The sequence below is a fragment of the Diabrotica undecimpunctata genome, chromosome 5, assembly GCF_040954645.1.
Source record: "Diabrotica undecimpunctata isolate CICGRU chromosome 5, icDiaUnde3, whole genome shotgun sequence".
Taxonomy (NCBI): Eukaryota; Metazoa; Arthropoda; class Insecta; order Coleoptera; family Chrysomelidae; genus Diabrotica; species Diabrotica undecimpunctata.
In genome coordinates this window covers 11,567,137-11,579,705 of record NC_092807.1, presented here as the reverse complement: position 1 = coordinate 11,579,705, position 12,569 = coordinate 11,567,137, and the positions used below count along the sequence as shown (strand labels likewise).

At 34.3% G+C, this 12,569-nt stretch overlaps 1 protein-coding gene across 2 annotated transcripts in view; it reads left to right on the top strand.

The window, feature by feature from the left end:
* Window positions 1-12,569, top strand: part of Nep3 (M13 family metallopeptidase neprilysin 3) — a 92,571-nt gene that overhangs the window by 7,992 nt on the left and 72,010 nt on the right. Inside the window, exon 1 of one of the 2 annotated variants that reach the window (XM_072531462.1) lies at window positions 333-594. The exons of the other annotated variant lie outside the window; for it this stretch is intronic. Coding sequence (XP_072387563.1) covers window positions 550-594 — 45 coding nt within the window. The 5' untranslated portion in view covers window positions 333-549. Of the gene's footprint in view, window positions 1-332; window positions 595-12,569 lie in introns of those variants that run through there. 2 annotated transcript variants of the gene reach the window in all.

Here is a 12,569-nt window from a genome sequence, read left to right as displayed (position 1 = left end):
GCGGCATATTTTTCTTCGGTCTTAATTCCTTTTACACTTTTGATACAAGAAAACTATATTAGTAAGTGCTGAAATATTATCGCTTTTAACGTTGATGTTACGAAAAATTGAGTATCCTTGTATTATATTCAAGTAATTTCAAGATACAACTGAACCTGCAATTAATTAACTATGTCAAAGGAAGTCTAAAATTAAATACTAAGACCGCCACAACCAAATTCACTTCATTCCAACCTAAATATACACTAACGCAGGTACCTACATCTCGCGCAAAACTGTCCAGAACAGGCCTAATGTTTGTTGACAATTTTGTCCAATCTAACAATTTAATAATATTAGTAGGTCGCGGGAAGATCAAGTTGCGGTGTTTAGACAATTGAGCAGCAGTTATCCCAAATCATAATTTAGGTTAATGTGCAATGTCGCAGTTTTCTTTGCATTGTTTTTCTCGGTGATACGTAGTGTTTGTAGTACACGCGAGTTTGGTTTGTTTTGTTTAGCCGTTCGGGAATTATTGATGATGTCGATATTGCGTGACTGAAATTACCGATGAATTCTTCAGGGGGGTCGAGTTCCAACCGTCGTCCTTCGCAGGTATTTTCAATTGTCATTTTCTTGCTACAATAATTTAAATTATGAAACAATGAAAAAAAAACATTCTACAGAATACTCTCCTAAGAGTTGTATAATAATAATAATATGCTTTATTTTGAAGAATCATCAAAAATATAATAATATATTATAGTCGTTTCATTGCGGTTTATTGGTTTTTCAAATATATGTTTGGAAATAATATAAATTACCAAGTTCTAATTAGCTTGAGCGTAAACAATGCATTGCGTTTAAACTTACAATTGAACTAATTGGAGCTCTTAAAACATTCTTAACCCTTGAGTAATCGGGTACATGCAAATTACATGAATGGTCGGGCGAGGTCTGTGAGGCCCTGTTTTTATTTTACACAATACATTAGAACAGATTAAAGTAAAACTATTTGATATATGTACAACCTAATTATAAAATAAACATAAACATCTTTAAGAAAATACAAAAAAAAATTAACAAAAATGTACTACTCTTACATTTAATAAACAAAATTCTAATCCTAATTTCAATTTTCATTGCAGTCTTCGCAAATCGGTTTAACATGCTCTAATCATAGCCATTTTTGGCATTTGATACAAAAATATCGTGTTTTACGATTTGGACAATAGGCGCAACGACCTCGTGTATTTGGACGCGGTGTGCGCTGGATCTACATGTAGCATGTACTCCGCTTAATTTTAGAGCCATATTTCTGATATCCTTGTGTAAATGAGGGTCTCTTGCTCTGGTTAGCATGTTCTCTCTTGTCAAGGCTAAGTCAATTGATTTCATAAACAATCTTCGTTACGAAATTAGGTCGTTTTCATTTGCATTACATTTATATAGAGTTATTATGTATGAGTTTATGCCTGTAATGTTGAGTAAATTATAAAAAATGATCATTGGCTATCTTCGGGAGTTTCTGCTTACGTTATAAGCCGCACATTTCTGATCGACTGAGTCAACGCCCGATTTTGTAATGTTATAAAAAGTAATAATATTAGGCTTACAAGCATCTCCAGAATCTTCATTAATTGAGTCATCATAGTAAAAAGATGATAACAGCGTCACGACTTTTTTTTCTTTGTGATATAGGACACCAAAGTAATGGATTTGGAAAATGCAAACATACGGTGGTCTGCTGGGACCAAGAAATTCATTTGGAATCTCCCTTTTATTTTTTCAAATTGTTCCAACAATTGTAATTTTGTGTTGCTCCAGCATGCGTTTTACAATTTCGTAACTTGTACACCAATGATCTATGATTTTATTTCTAGACGATCCAAACACAGGCTTACATATTCTTTCCACTAAATCGGTGGTTTTAGTACTAACGCGAAATAGCCATGGAAGCTGAGCTGCAATATATACTTCCGTATTTACTGTGTAAAAATATTTGGCGTTCACTAAGGAAAATACTTTAATGCCATATTTGGCTGGCTTATTCGAGATGTACATGCGGAATCCGCAACGTCCACGGAATACAAAAAGCATCTCGTCTAATGTTAAGTAAGATCCAGGAACGTAATTAAGTTTGCATTTCTAATTAAATTGGTCAAAAACGTTTCTTATTGGTGCAAGTTTGACTATGGTTCTTCTTTCTTCTCTAGTATTTACGTCATCAAAACGCAAGTAACGTAGCAAAAATACAAATCGCCTATGAGCCGTAACAGCTCGAAACAACTCTTCGTCCGTTCCATCAGTAGCCCAAAATTCGTTGCAATTTCGGCGGCTTGCTTTGAAACCCCCAGCTAGGTATAATAGACCAATTAACGTCTTTATTTCCACAGTTTCTGTAGGTCGGGCTTCATTCGGATCTGCATAATTGTTTCTTAGTTTAGAAATAAATATAAAGATCAACTGCTTGACGAGCATTTCGTTTTTAACCTGGTAATTATGAAATTAAATTAGAACTTCTTGTCCTAACATTTTTTGTAGGAGCATGTTTTCTCCAGGATACCCCATCTTTTGCATAATAAAAGAGCCGCCGGTTTTCCGTATTTGTTTCAAAATATTTTAAAGTTGAAGCATGTTTAAAATTTCTTTAAATTATTCCTCTTAGAAAATTACTTTCACGCCGCCTATGTCTATATATTTTGTTAAAAGCCTTAAAAATAATCCAACAGCAACGAGCGATTTGTTACGCTTTTTTTTAACAATGAAAAATTTCGCCAAATGTTCCCTGTTATTTTTATCTATCCTTTGCTAAATAGGAATCTTTAATAGTAACAAAGGAATCAGTGCCTATTGTGAAATACCCGGTCTATCTTCTCAGAAAAGCAGAAGAGTTGGTTTGCGGTGAAAGTATAATTCCTGTCGGGATATAGTGGTTAGGTTACAAAAATGACCACACTAGCCTTGCCATTTAAATATCATTTTTGCGTGGCACTCTTCAGCCAATACTCCCACTCTTATTTTATCCGTAGCTTGGCTATAAACAGAATTCGAATTCATTTTCGAGTTGGTTCCTGTGGCAAGCGGTTTGTCTCCATCAAACGGCGGTAAGTGTATTTTCAATTCACTCTTATCTATATTTATCTTCACACAGTGATTCCTATATTAACTATTTTCTCTTTTGTCAAACAGACGTCTTCCAATTCGAAGGAACCAAGTCACTTCTGTTTCCCGATCATTTGTCTCTACGTTCATTCATCTCTACCATCATTCGTCTCTGCTGTTAGACGCTATCATTCATCTCTACCTTCATTCGTCTCTGCTCTTCGACGCCTTCATTTATCTCTACGATCATTCATCTCTACGTTCTTACGTCTTTTCGTTTATCTCTACTACTTAATACTACCTGTGCTGTTCCTGTCCAGCTGCTTCTCTTTTTGTCTGCCTAAACCAATTTGAGAGATTACGGATTGAAGACCGTAATTCGTTACCGTACCTGCCGTCTCAAGTACCTGTTGCGAGGACAACGTATCAAGTGTCTTTATTGAGAGCGTTCTATAAACGAACGTCACTACCTGTGTCCACCTGTTGCCTACTGTATTGTGAGTGTCGACAATTTTTACCTAAATCGTATGGAAGTCATTTACGACTTATTCAGTTCAATGTACCTTACTTATTTATGGACGTTTACTTTAACTCCAAACGAACTATCTATCAGTATAAACTTACGATATAATATATACGTATAAATTACGAACCATTTGTTTTATATTAATTTAGGTTATATTTATGATAAATTTTATGAATAGATTTGAGGTGATCACGTTCAAAAAAAATTTAGTAAATGTTTACGTATTCTCAAGGCATAATAATAACTTATTTGACGAATATTGACAATTATAATATTCCTTGTTTTTATTCTATTCTTGAGAATACTACATTATTTAGAATTATTTTTCAAAAAAGATATTTTTTGTTGTCTTCGATAATAAATGGTGCAATCACATATCTCGTACCATTTAACTGTGCAGTAAAAATTGTTATAGTGCATTTTTTTGACTACTATACTACAATATAACTTTTTTAACGAACTATTTGCCTTTTATTTTTTTGTTATGATATCAATTTATATTTTTGTGCATGGTGTATCTCTTTCAGGCATTTTTATTGATTTATATTATTATTTGTTTTATTATATAACTAGTGTATATGTGTCGAAATATTAAATGTGTACCGCACAATCATAATACCTTTTCTCTCACGGTTTACTTTATTCTCGCGTGATTATCTTTACTGTACCTTACCTTTCTTGTTATCTTATTCTATATATCTTAAGGTTTCCCTGTTCCTCTAAAAATAGGGTGGTACCCAAATATTTCCCTTCTCTTTATCTTCTAACTTCTCTTCTCTTTATCTTCTAACTTCTCGTCCCTGTATCTTCAATACTTCTTTAACTGATTCTTTATATTTGAGCTGTAATAAGAGCCCTGACCAAGATACCTCTACCAGACTAAAGCCCTAGCCTAGTACCGTTCTTTGTGTAACCTCTAATCTGTCATTAAAGAGGGTGCAAAGTTGCAGGTTCCTCCCCAATCTTTCCAATTCTTCCTCCCATTCTTCTTCTGTGTCTGTGTTGTGATCACTTTCTTCACACCTGTATGATTCTGGCTCGTTTTCCAAATCAATATTTTCTTCTTCTACTTCATCATAATTCATTTGAATTTCTTTCAGATAAGGATCCATCACTGAAATCTGAAATACAAGAGAAAAAAATTAAAGGCTGGAACATTACTATATCTATATATAACCATAGATATTAAAATATTTACTCTATGTAGGTTATACTTCACAAAAAATAGGTTATATTGGTATTCCTTCTGCAGAAACTCTTTATTTTTCTCTCCAACACCTTCATCGGTTTTACAGTCATCTGTACACCAACACTGATCTGCCATTATAAGATTCTTTTTATTTATCTCCTTTATTAGGTTGCATCCAGTCGGTATCTGGGTAATTTTTAATTATCTCTACAGATTTAATCCCGGTATCCTTTTGCCCTGCTTTCTGGCGTCTCATCCGCTTTCCGTGTGCTCATACCTTCGCCTCATTCTCCATCCGTTTATGAAATAGATTATAGTCATAGGAGAGAGATCAAGTATAATCTGCATGGAGGCAGTTGAGATAGTCGAAATCGCTCCTGTTATGATTAAGCATGCGTATCGTTGAAGCTTATTCAGCTTCTCTTTTGTGGTCTTTTGTTGACAGAGAGTCACAAATGTCGAGGTCTTGAGAAGAATGAATAAAGAAAAGGAAGTCATATTTACGATCAAAAAACGAAAACTGCAATACTTGGGACACATTACAAGAGGCGAAAGATATGAACTGCTTCGAATAATTATGCAAGGGAAAATAGCAGGAAAAAGGTCCATAGGAAGAAGACGAAACTCCTGGCTAAAGAATCTACGGGAATGGTATAGCTGTAGCAGCAACGAATTGTTTCGGTCAGCAGTTTCGAAAATACGTATAGCCCTGATGATCGCCAACCTTCGGAACGAAGATGGCACTTGAAGAAGAAGAAGTTGACATTTCGACCACCAAATTAGTGTGTTATACGTAATCATAAGCCTAACTACAATCATATATAGCCAATACATCTGTGTGGTTTTCATACCCCATATTTTTCCACATCCCTCGACATGTACAAAGGTAAAGCTTTGTTTTGCTAGTTGTTGTTTATAAATGGCCGTTTGTCTACTATTACTCCTATATATTTGACCTCATTCGCCTCTTTGACAGTTTCTTCATACAGAGTCGGCATCCAGAAGTTATTTAGGTTCCGTCTCCTTGTGAAACTGATTACTGCTGTTTTACTAGGATTGACATAATTTTACCTGTCACACCGCCTGCTTACTAAGGATATTTAATGTTCTTTGGAGTGTGCTGGATAAAACATTATCATATTTTTCTCGTAATAGTTACTACATCTCATCTGCATAGGCTCGCAGTTTTATCCTCTGTGCGTCAACGAGCGAGATCAAATGATCCACTAGAAGTGCTCACAGGAAGGGAGAAAAAACTCCCCCTGTGGGCACCCTTTAGCTGTTTTGGTCACAATATCCTATCCTTGCAAGTTTATTTTTCATTATTGCTTTGATCCAGTTGCATACGGTAGCGAATATTGTATTCTCAGACTATCCTAGCCATTTTAATGCTGCTGCATTATAAAGAAAACTTGATAGTGCATTATTAAATGTGCCTTCTATATCTGGAAAAGCGGTTAATGTAATCTCTACATTATTAATGAAGTGTCTGATTTTCTAACCTATTTCGTCTAGTGCTGTTTCTGTTGATTTTCCTTCTTGATATGCATGCTGATTGCCATTGAAAGGACGATCCCCCAATGGTCCCTCCTTAATAAGTCTATCAAGAATTTTTCTATTGGCTTAAATAGAAATTATGTAAATCTAATGAGCCCGTAAGATTTAGGTAGGGCGTTGTCTTATCGTCCTATTTTGTGTATGTACACCACCCTTACAGTTGTGTAAGTCTTTGGTTTATACCCTAGTGTTATGTTAGCCTTAAAGGTATTTGCTAGAATTTTCAATAAGATGTCCAATCCTTTTTGTGTTTGAGGACGAAATATTTCGTCCTACCCTGGAGATTTAAATGGAGCAAAGTAGGTTATAGTCAAAGCGATGGAGAATGGGACAACAGGGAGATATGGAGAGAGATTTTATTTGTTTATTTCCTGACTACATTTTTCTACATCTTCTTTTATTTTCTTTGTGATAAGTGGAAGTTTCATTTTTGCGTTTTGATTATTGTTAGCTCGTCCGAGAAGCCAAAAATAAAAGCTGTGTGACTCAACGAAGTATTTTGAATTATTTTTAAACTTAATTACCACGGAACAAACATGTATTGAGAAAGTTTTTAAAACCAACGTCAATTTAGTGTACGTAAAAAAATGGTATTAAAAATAATAATTGTTTGTACACATTATTGCTAGTTTAAAATTTCTCTTTTGAAGAAGCTGTTATATGCTGTCATGTTTGACGATATTCCAAAGAAATTAAAAAAAAAATATTTTTGTTCTGATTTTTTTTGTAAAATCGGATTGTTGCAATTTTTTATTTACCCCGTACAAATTTTAATCTAACTGGCGAAACTATCTTAATTCAGCCAATGCGAGATTTACACCAAGTCGGCCTTTGATCTGTAATAAATTTCTAACAATTTTCAATGTCGATTTTAATAGTAAAAACAAACAATTATTCATTTATAATTTAATTAAAAATAGCGAATAGTATTTCAGTGGCGTATCAGGAGGAAATTAAATATAATTTGTGGTGAAGATGATTCATTCTTTACGTTATAAATTTAATTGACAAACATAGATACTCAAGTTTTGATATAGACAAATCATAATAAAATATTCATTATAAAAAATAGTGTGTTAAGCCACTTTACAATTATGTGTGAAGACACTTTACCATCCGACCAATATTAGAGAAAAACTGGGAATTCAACCGCGATGTGCACCAAATTTTCATAGATTTCCAACAAGCATATGATTCCATAAAAAGAAGCAAATTATGGATGGTAATGTTAGAAATGGGAATACCAAGAAAATTAGTTGAATTAACGCAAATGTGCGTGGCAGACTCATATGCGCAAGTAAAGATAGGAAGCAGAACATCGATGATATTTGATAAAAATTCAGGACTTAGGCAGGGGGACCCCTTGTCACCGTTGCTGTTCAATTTTGCTTTAGAACATACAATAAGTAAAATATCGTCTGAGCTGACAGAAGGATTTGCTGATCAAGGATCAAAACTGTTGCTGGCCTTTGCTGATGATATAGATGCAGTCACGCATTGAGAGAGAGGTGTTTTCACAGCTCAAGGAGGAAACAGGTATTCTGGGTCTCCGAATAAATGAAGAAAAGACGAAATACATGGTAGTAACCAAAAATCCAAGACCAAGAGTTAGGCAGAACTTCAGTATTAATGATTACAACTTCGAAGTAGTATAGGAGTTTCAATACCTTTGGGCGATAATCACAGCGGACAACCACATAGAAAAAGAGGTGTCAGCAAGGATAGCTGCGAGAAATGGAGCATTATACTCCCTTTCAACATTATTAAGATCGAAGCTGCTAAAAAGAAAATATAAATTAACACTGTACAAGTCGATTATTCGCCCAATTATTACATATGGCAGTGAAACATGGACTCTCAACCAGCGGGAAATCAATAAGCTTCTAGTATTTGAAAGAAAGGTTCTCAAAATAATATTTGGCCCTCAAAGAGATACTTTACAATAAAATCAGTCAAAGTTTGTATTCGTTGGAACTGCTTTCAGAAATATTTTTGCATGGATGAGATAATTATTAAAAAGTTTTAAACACACGGTACAATATCTGTCTTTAGTTTTCTCTAGGCGAACATCATTTTTATCTAAAACAGCCGAGCAACATACGCATTGTATTTATCATCGCCATACTATTGATCTACAAACATCTACTAATTCAACTTACGTCAGGTTGCGTCCAAACTCATTTAATATTAGAAATAATAATACCGTACTTATAACACAATGAGAAGAAAACACATACACATAGATATATTTTGTCCTATGTGTAATTTTAAGGGTTAGTCAAAACGATGTCACAGGCCGGATAGACTAATCTAAAGAGAGTCTCTTGACCAGCGAGAATTTTTGAAAGATTGAAGAAGTTAATTAAATTTAGTATTTAGTGGTGATTTTAATAACTATAATACTAGTTTCTTCATAATTGATTCCAGAGAAGTACTTTACAGTTGGAGAAGAAATGAGTTATGACAACATTTCTTCAAAAACTAGATTGGACTACTTGCCTGATTTTGATAGACCGAGTGAATATTAACAATAATACCCTTGAAGAACATCTTAGGCACTTAAATAGACAAAAATCTTAAAAAGGCTAACCGAAATATGAAAAAAATTAAACCCAAAGAAATATCAGAGGTTCATGAAACAGGTCACATCAACCTTAGGACATTATCTCCTCGGAAAAGAAATAATACAGTACCCGTTAGATCCTGACAAGTTTCAAATGACAGGCATGAAATTGAAAGTTTTTTGAGAATTTGTACGTATTTATCATATATCATTTTTTATTAATATAATATAATTTATATAATTTCATTATTATGTTTAATTTTCAGCTCTTAATGTTAATAAACAATGAAAATATTACTTTAAGAAAAAAATTCTATGTTGGTTCCTATTGGTGATAGAAGGTTCTTTTTTTTTAAGATTGTGTTTTTCACCATCTTTTCAGTAAGGCTACATACAAGAGCGTGGCATAAAAAATATCAAAGTTATTATAAATGTTTATAAGCTAAAAAGTCAGCCACTTTTCAAACAGTTAAAAGTTTTCATAAAATCATGAACCGAAATCAGAAGATTTCTAATTGTCGAAACCAAATTCAGATTTTTGCTTTAATCTATTCCTTCTAAGACTTGCAAGGCAAAACAGACGTTGATAAAGATGTAATTAGAAAAATGGGGAATCTAAAATTGCATTCCACAACATATCTCCTCAACTAAGTAAAAATCCTTGGCGAATTGGTTTCTAGTACTCATAAAAAGTACACCGAAATAAAAGCAAAGGCAGTTAAGATTTGATTTCATGTATAGTGCATCTGTATATCCGCTTATACTTAGTTCATCCTAAAAGGAATCTTCGGAGCAACTATTTACAGATGCTCTGAACGTGAAAACAATCTTTCCGATCGTAGTAGAAGCAACGCTAAAATGGTTTCGATAAGGACGCAATAGCGACATCTGATAATAAATCACTAAACGAAATTCGAAGATTTCTAATTGTCGAAAGCAAATTCAGATTTTTGCTTTAATCTGTGCCTTCTAAGAATTGCAAGTCAAAAAAGACGTTGATAAACATGTAATTAACTTAACTGTCTTTTCTTTTTTCATAAAATGTTAAAAATTTTTTATATCTCTTAAAATTGAAGCGTCAAAGAATCGATTGGGATCTGCTAAATACCTATAGAGTCATTGTTTCTAGAAAGTATAGTTGTTTAAATATTCGCTCTCCGGGATAAACAAATTGAATAACTTACAAACTATTTGGTCGATCTAACTGACACTTCATAATTTCAAATAGCTTTATTACATGTCATTATTCAAAAAAGTTAATAACGTTTATAAATTAGTGCACAAATTAGATTGATGATATCGAAGAGATGGTCAATGATATTAAAGGAACGATTCTGGCAGTAAACAGGGAAGTTAAAACACAGATCAGAAAGAGAAAGCATAACGAATGGATGACGGACGAAATTTTATGGATCTAATGGAAAAGCAAAGGCAACATAAACAACAACGTAATCAAGACAAATACAAACAGATACAAAAAGAAATTCGCCAGAAAATTAAGAAAGCAAAAGAACGTTGGATGGTGGAAAGGTGCTACGAAATAGAACAATTGCAGGAAAAAGGAGATAGTTTTGGACTACATAAGAAGATCAAAGAAATATCGAATATACACAAAAGCCACCACAGAACAAGAATACGCAACGACAGAAACGAATACATAGAGTCAGAAGAGGAGATAGCAATGGCGTGGAAAGAATACGCAGAAAGACTTTTTAATGACGAAAGACCAACACAACCAACGCGCAAACTTCCTTCCGAAAACTTATCAGGGCCATCAATAATGCGAAGTGAAATAGAATATGCAGTTAGAACCACAAAGATGCATAAAGCAACAGGTCCAGATGAAATTAATATAGAAGCAATAAAACTACTAGACGAGGAGAATATCGAAATCTTGGTAAAGCTGTTCAATACAATTTATGATACTGGTTACATTCCGCGAGAATGGCTGCAGTCATCCTTTGTGATGATCCCAAAAACAGCTAATGCCACAAAATGCAATGAACACCGCTTAATCAGTTTAATGAGTCACTTGCTGAAACTCTTCCTTAGGATATTACACTCAAAAATGTACAAGATACTAGAAGAACTTAGCGGGTCAACACAATTCGGTTTTAAGGGAGGACTAGGAACAAGAGAGGCAATTTTATGTTTGAATACCTTAATACAAAACTGTTTAGATCAACGAAAAGATGTCTACCTCACCTTCATCGACTACGAGAAGGCATTTGACAATGTTAAACATGATATCATGATGGAACTACTACATAGGGCCAACATTGACCAAAAGGAGATCAGAATTATTCAGAATCTATACTGGAACCAAATGGCAAAGGTGAGGATTGATCAAGACCAATATACGGATGAATTTGAAATCCGGAAAGGTGTCCGCCAAGGCTGCATACTCTCTCCGATGCTTTTTAATTTATATGTTGAAAATATATTTGCGGAAGCATTAGAAGACACGGAATTAGGCATTAAGGTGAACGGCATACCAATTAGCAACCTACGCTATGCGGACGACACAGTGATTATAACTGATAATTTGGAAGATCAGCAGTTATTACTTGATAGGGTGAATAGCATAGGTAAAAAATATGGCCTCAAAATCAACATTTTGAAAACGAAATATATGGTCATTAGCAGAAACCCTCCAGAAAACCCGATAATATGCATAGGTGACGATCGCATAAAACGCGTGAAAACTTTTAAATACCTTGGCACCACAATCAATGACCAATCGGATCCACATCAAGAGATAAAAACCCGAATACAAATGGCAAGACAAGCTTTTGTGAAATTCAGACCGCTCCTATGTAATCAAAACCTAAATTTCGAAATACGCTACAGAATGGCCAAGTGCTACATATGGTCCATCTTGCTTTATGACATGGAAACGTGGACTTTGAAAAAAACATCTATCAACAAACTTGAAGCATTTGAAATGTGGTCATTGAGAAGAATGATGCGCATACCTTGGGTCGATAGAGTTCGAAACGATGACGTCCTTAAGAGAGCCGGCGTGGAAAGAGAACTCTTTGAATTAATTAAAAAACGCAAGATTGGTTACCTTGGGCACATATTGAGAGGAGCAAAATATGAAATACCACAGTTAATCCTACAAGGGAAGATCGAAGGAGGAGAGGAGCCGGCCGCAAACAATTATCCTGGTTAAGGAATATTAAAGAATGGACAGGAATACACAATACAGGCGAGCTGTGTCACGCCGCCAAGAACAGAATTCTAGTAATGAGATAGTCGCCTACTCACTTTGGTGTATGGCATGTTAAGAAGAAGAGCACAAATTAGAGTTTATTCAATTATCTCGATTAATTGTTTATGTATTTAAATTTTGAAACTGCTTGTTATTATATGGAACTAAAGCTTGGACTTGAAAAAGTTAAAAGTTAGAGGAAAAGATTAGTGAAACGCAGTTCGGGTTTCAACAATCAGAAGAAATAAAGATATGTAGAGGTGTTAGACAGGGATGCACGTTATCGCTACTTTTGTTTAACTTATATTCCGAAGAAATTTTCAAAAACCCGCTCAAATCAAAGTGGAAGTTACCGCTGACAGAAAATAAGGCAACAACTTACGATATGCAGATGTCATATAACACCGTGATCATTGCAACGAGCAAAGAAGACCTA